The sequence below is a fragment of the Anopheles arabiensis genome, chromosome 2, assembly GCF_016920715.1.
Source record: "Anopheles arabiensis isolate DONGOLA chromosome 2, AaraD3, whole genome shotgun sequence".
NCBI classification, from domain to species: Eukaryota; Metazoa; Arthropoda; class Insecta; order Diptera; family Culicidae; genus Anopheles; species Anopheles arabiensis.
This window is the reverse complement of record NC_053517.1, coordinates 72,207,448-72,213,714: the sequence shown is the minus strand read 5'-3', so window position 1 is coordinate 72,213,714 and position 6,267 is coordinate 72,207,448. Positions and strand designations below refer to the sequence as shown.

Here is a 6,267-nt window from a genome sequence, read left to right as displayed (position 1 = left end):
GCGCCATTTATCCGGGTACTTTTTACCCGGCTGTCTGTTAATCCGTGCTGTTGAGAAATGACAGTTCAATACAAAGGTGACATTGCGTTATGAGGAGGATATTTGAAAAAGCGGTTATAAGAGCACATTTTCATCACAATAACGCTATGTTTCATAACAAATTTCAAATATTCTAATTGGAAAAACATGAAGGTAATAAAATCTGGGTTATCTTTATCAAAACATAAGATAATGTTCCAATAATTAATCAGGAATTGGTGATAAAATATATCGTTTGACTCATTATCTGTGTTATTCACATATCCGGGCGAGAAGTCCGGATAAACGGCGCTTCACTGTATTTCAAATTCTACTACGATGCGAAAGTTGAAAGTGATTAGCTCAACGCCGCACTGGTCAGTAATGAAGAATGATTTTATTTAAAAAAAGGTAAAAATCACTGTTTAGCTATCTCTCGTGCAAACGTTAGTTACTTTAATTTATTTATCTTTTCACGAATAAGACAGGAGAAATTACCTGTGTACTAAAAATTAAAACCATAGACAATTTTTTAGAACATTTGACGTTGTAACAGAATATGAGTAAATTATCTTTTAACTGTGACTGTGTTGTTAAATTAACGAAGGCATTTTAAAATTCGTCACAATCACTCACAATGTTGATTAATTAATTTCAATTAATTATTTAATTTCGACAAATAAAACGGGAAATACTCAGCCAAGCCTTTCTCTCTCATTAGCTTTGGCCGCAGCTTGTGTGTAAACAACATCAACGCACAGTGGTCGTCCATTGATGGAGATGTCCAATCATTGACAGTTTGCAAGCAAACAAAAACAAACAAGCAAAAAGCCGCTAAGAAGAGAAGTGTGTGTTGAATTGCTTGCCTCGGTCCCTGAACTTAGCATCGTACATATATATTTTCGCCCTAAATTGAGGCGAGAGGTCGCCAATTCTATCCCAGTGTCTCCGTACAGTATTCACCGTCATCTTTTCTCAAAACAAAAATCTCAAATCGCGTGTAGAGCCTGTGTACCACTTCATAGACGAAGTTGTCTTGCGAAGCATACCCAGTCTTGCAGCATCTCCGGTTTGCCTTGAATTAGAAAGTTTAACTCTGCAGCGAGAGTCCGCAGTTCGTCCAAGTCAGTCAAGTCTAATAGTCAAGCCTAGTGATGATGCAAATGAACAACATCAATCTCACCGAGGTTGGAAGAAGAGAGAATGACTTTCAGCACCCAATACTGGTCAATTATAGGTAAGGCCATTATTGAAATAGACCATTGGCGTGCGAATATTACCTTGTGATCGAATTTTTAATAAAACCTTTAACGTAATAGATCTCAAACGCTGAAGGAAATGCCCGCAAGGTTCATATTTGAATGTGCTCAAAAGTTGGAAATGAAACCGCTCACTTCTGCCACGGCAGCAATTTTGTACCATCGATTCTTCCGAGAGTTGGACGACACGGAATACGATCCGTATGTGAGTATCAGCAATACATGAAAGGGAATAGTTTTGTTTGTTTTCCACTTTAGAATACTCAAGCAGTTTCAAGTGGCTGACTGTTGCAAAGGCTTAACGGGGAGAGGCCCTTAAAGTGCAGCCCGCTTTACTTCGCAACTCGTTATGTGTGTCCAACAAGTCGAGACGCCTTTGAGCAGCACTTTCCGAAGCGAGCCAATTACCTATCTACCCCAACAAACTGGTTCAAACTTGATCGACTGGTTGCTACATAACAGAGTGTTGTTACGCCCGGTATTGAGCCCACTTTTTGTACACATTTTCCGCAGATGATCGCATGCTCCTGCCTATATCTGGCCGGTAAAATCAAAGACGACAAAGTAAGGAAACGGGATGTTATTAACGTGGCCCACAACACGATCCACCGTGGTGCCCCACCGCTAGAACCGTGCGACGAGTACTGGTCGATGTGGGATACGATAGTGCAAGCCGAGCTGTTCATTGCGCGCGTGCTCAAGTTCGACATGACGATAGTGCATCCGCACAAGTACATGCTGCACTACATGAAATCGCTGCAAGATCAGTTCGGTGCGCAAGATTGGCAGGAGATGCCCGTTGCTAGGGCTGCCGCATCCTTTCTGCAGGATTTTCACCACAGTCCCAAAATTCTCGACTACAAACCGGCCCATACGGCCGTGTGCTGCCTTGCGCTGGCATTTCAAGTGTATGGAGTGCCGGTCCCACTAATGGACGAAATGGATGAGACCACGCGCTGGTACAATGTAAGTTTGCATTTGCAAATTGCTGCTGCAATGGGTCGACAATGAATCGATCGACTTTTCATGATCTGTGTTTTATATCGTTAGATATTCTGCCCGGAACTAACGCGCGAACAGCATTGGGAGATAATGGAAAGTATTATGGACGTGTACGACATGGAGACAATCATCAGTGAGAATTAATTCAATTCCAACGGATTTCCACGCTACAGCAATAAGGAGGCAATAGTATTTCGGAAGCACCACTTCCGGGCAGTATCTTCATCGTCATGATCGTAATCATCTACATACTTTGCATTCTTATCGTTAGCGAAAAAATGCCATTTGGAATTCTCCATTATTTCGTGATACAACAAAAAAGTGACAAAATAGTGATGTGCTCAATCGTGCTACTCGTAGCTGGTGGAGTTAGTGTTTAAGAATGCAAAATACATATTTTCTCAATTCTGTAAAACTGTGACATGTTTTTTTTTGTTAACTGCTGTAAAACAGATAAATAATTTCACATCAGTCACCACACGTGGTTACATCGACGAGTTTACATTCTTCATGTTTTATTTTATGATTTCTTCCACTGTACTTTATTTAACATTATATTGTTGTTTGCCATCATATTAGTAGCTTAGTGTTTTGCATCTTGTTTTTTAATTATAAACACTGCGCCACGAGCGTACGCGCGTGCTGTAATTTGTTTGAATTGTGTTTGTTAAAACAGTTTTCTTCCATTTCATCGTTTTGTGTTGGCTTCTCGGTTCATTTTACGTTTGTTTTGAATATGAAATGTACACCAAAAGTTTTCCTCTCCATTTCCCTAGACCTACTAGTAGCAACACATCTCCACTGTGTGGGTAAGCTTATTACATTTACTTTTTTTTTTGAAATTTTTTGTTTTGCTTTTGGGAGGTGCTTACTATGTATACCATCTGTTTATCTAACAGTTTTACAAAGCGGTTTGCTGTTTGCTCCAAAATAACAGTACATTAGACCATACGACGAAGTGGCTCATTTGAATGTGGTGTGTACTACACGCTAGTCAACTGGTTCAGGATCGTTTGTTTTTGCTTTTTGCTCTCAAGTTGTCCATTGCATTGGTTGGTATGTATCTTTTAGATACGATTTTACAAATATATAGGTATTCTGTCCGCTACACGGAGCAGTACTTATTACTGACTTGTGCTTCTTTTTTTTATCTACACACATTAGCTCAACTGGTTGTGAAGAGGTACCACTATTGTTTAAATCAAACGATCTGTATAAAAATCCTCATTCAACCCAACTGGGCTGTGTCTATATGGTTTTGCCGTTACCTTTCCAGAGTTGTGAAGAAGAAAATATAAGAAAATGTTTACTTTTTGCTCGGCTTTGTGGATGTACAAGTGTTGATCGGGGGTTCTCTTAGATGGAAGCAGAAAACAAACAAACAAAAAAAACTTAAATTAAGCGCTGTACGAGATAGTGATAACGATAAAAATAGCATAACGAAAATTATTCCTTCATAGTTGGAGAAAAAATACTGTCTAGAAAGGAATGTCAAAATTGATTTCCTTCGCTGGTTGGTGTTTAAAACATTACTATCGAACAAAAAAAAAACAATATCGGTCACGATGTGATTAGCTCTTATATACGGCATTGTCATTGGATCGTTCAGTAAGCAGCAACACGTTTTATTCGGTTGTGTGGATATATGTGGGGTTTTTTTTAAATACAAAACTGTATACCAATTGGATGACGATTTGAATTTTTTGATTTTTTGAATTCTGGCGCGCAGAATACGAAACTAGAACTATGACAATCGGTACTGGAAACATGGAAAATTTTGTATATTGGTGTATGTATGACGGTATTTTTGTTTTCACTTCTGTTCAGTTCAGTGTTAATCCATTGTCGTGTGTTTTAACTCTATGTGTGATCAGCATCTTTACCGTGTCAACACGTGCCCACACACACAAACACACACGCTATTACAATAATATAGCATTAGAATAAAAACTAAAAGTTAGTGTGTGTGCTTTCTGGACTAGATTTCAAATATATAGAACATACATAATTCTCGCTTCTCTCTGTTCCTCGCTGAAAACATAAATACACATTTTACACAAGCGGTTGAGATGGGGAGAGGATCATCACACTCCCTGGTTGACGAGGGAGGGTGGTAAGTCGAACTTGACTTTCCATTAATGGAGCTTTACTTCAAAACTTCGAACAAAAGAGAAAGATACAGAGATGTTACACCTTGTTGGATCTTCTTGAACGCAAAAGTAAAGAAGAGCAAAGCGAAACATAACAAGCACATTATCAATCAAAATAGGCAACAAACTTTCCCTCCTGCAGGATTTGCTTCGTACCGATTTCCAATGTGTAAATGTGTCTGTGTGTGTGTCTGTTCTACATGCCAAACCATCACCAGTCCTCTGTAGCAAACGTGTGTGCAGGATTTGGGGAATGGCAATGGCCAACGGCTATCATCTAGGCGACGACCATTACCTTCCCCACTTGACACAGCTTAGCACCATACACAACATTATCAGCTCGCACTCGCTTCCTCACCCAGCTTGTCGACTGTTCGCCTTTCGCTTTACAATTCTTCGTAATTCGCACTAAACGATCCTTGCTTTTGTTTTCTTCTAAATGACGTTTTCTCCCCTCTTTGTGCGATTTAGTTTCGTTGCTCTGTGTCCTAGGTTGCGTACTTGCTTGTGCGCTACTACGCCTTCACTAGTGATTACTCCTCTCACAGCAATGTTTTTTTTCTTCTCTCCTTGTTTTCATCCTTTGCTCTACCGCTTTTCTCCACGCTCTTTGTGTTTTTTGTTGTTGTTTTTGTTTGTTTTCAAATGTCTTAGCAATGCACTGATAACTAAATAAGTTAATCTGCTCACTTTCGCCGCTTACATAATTAAGGAGGTTTAATTGATTCGTTTTACAGTGTTTCGTTGTATGTCATAGGCTGAAAATAAAATTATATTACCGTTTCTTATTCCTCGCATTAAGGATTAAAATAAATACCTCTTTTTTGTCGCAATCATACATATTCCTATATACCGTCCGCCAAACCGCCTAGCAATGCTACGCTTTCTACACAGTCCTTACCCTTTTTAGCCAACACTTCTTCCCTCGCTCTAACATACTCGCTCCCTATACTGTAGTGGCCAACCATACACAGCATCACTTCTGTTCCTGCTTTGCCCTTAGCTTTTAATTTTAACTAGCACATGTACTCTTGATTCTCTTTATGTGAAATAATTATGTACAGATGTAATTTCCAACAATAGCGCTATCCCTCCTCCCCTCCAGTTTGTTTTCAACACAGGCTCAGGGAAGCAAACAGAAGCCGTTTGTTAGTTTGTTTTACTTTTGCGTTTTGTTTTGTTGAGTTTGTTTAACATTTAACTTAATGGCAAAGATGTATGTTGAGTCATGTTTTGCGTGCTCTGTGATAATAGTAATTGGGATAGTAATAATATTTTACAAGCGCAAAAAGTACTTAAGCATAAATAACGTTTCCCAGCACTGCACAAAAGAGGATCCAAGCGTTCACGGTCGTGTACACTATGTTTATAGATGGTTTAGTTCCATTCTGCACTCATTGTTTCGGGGGTGGGAAAACCCCGCTAGCACATACTGTACGGTGAGAGCATCCATCCGGTCCCATGTAGGAGATAGTGGGTGTATGGTTGCTCACAAAACAAGAAGCAAAAAGTGTCACACTGCAACGACTGCGTTTGTTGTTGTTGTTTTTTTTCTTCTTCTATCGGTGTCGATCCATTCGAAACGCTTCGCTTACTTCTTCTTGCCCAGCATTTCGCGCCATTTCATGAACTTTTCCTTCTCCTCCTCGAGAAACAGTGCTTCTACGCAGGCCAAGAAGTAGTCCGTTCCGAAGCAGCCCTCCCTGGAAAATGGAAATTAAGAAAGAAAAAAATCATTTTAAAATGAATATAATTTATTAGCACCAAAAATGTGTTCAAAAAGTCAAAAAATTGCTTCTGGTTTGTAGAGTGCAAAATATCCGCCTTAAAATCCATGT

The 6,267-nt window shown here is 39.4% G+C and overlaps 2 protein-coding genes and 1 long non-coding RNA gene across 10 annotated transcripts in view; 2 read left to right on the top strand and 1 right to left on the bottom strand.

The window, feature by feature from the left end:
* The window catches only part of LOC120894789, a 43,304-nt gene that overhangs the window by 32,213 nt on the left and 4,824 nt on the right, over positions 1–6,267 (top strand). The window lies entirely within an intron of this gene.
* Positions 822–2,694, top strand: LOC120894787 (cyclin-Q). The gene is made up of 4 exons (XM_040297609.1): positions 822–1,255; positions 1,338–1,482; positions 1,791–2,243; positions 2,328–2,694. Exons 1-4 carry the CDS (start codon positions 1,173–1,175, stop codon positions 2,421–2,423), a joined length of 777 nt encoding a protein of 258 aa, XP_040153543.1. The 5' UTR covers positions 822–1,172; the 3' UTR covers positions 2,424–2,694.
* Positions 2,770–6,267, bottom strand: part of LOC120894788 (ion transport peptide) — a 38,531-nt gene continuing 35,033 nt past the window's right edge. For 7 of the 8 annotated variants that reach the window (XR_005738228.1, XR_005738229.1, XR_005738232.1 and 4 more), the window contains one exon: positions 6,019–6,132. Coding sequence is in view for 1 of the 8 variants with exons in the window: in XM_040297611.1 (XP_040153545.1) it covers positions 6,021–6,132 (112 nt within the window). In the remaining 7 variants the exon portion in view is untranslated. Of the gene's footprint in view, positions 6,133–6,267 lie in introns of all 8 variants that reach the window. The other variant, XM_040297611.1, reaches the window with a different exon arrangement.

Excerpts from the sequence above, each read along its gene's own strand:
- LOC120894787 (XM_040297609.1), top strand. The coding sequence starts at position 1,173 with ATGATGCAAATGAACAACATCAATCTCACCGAGGTTGGAAGAAGAGAG. Across the intron at positions 1,483-1,790 it reads ACACGGAATACGATCCGTAT|ATGATCGCATGCTCCTGCCT; the intron begins GTGAGTATCAGC and ends CATTTTCCGCAG. Across the intron at positions 2,244-2,327 it reads AGACCACGCGCTGGTACAAT|ATATTCTGCCCGGAACTAAC; the intron begins GTAAGTTTGCAT and ends TTATATCGTTAG.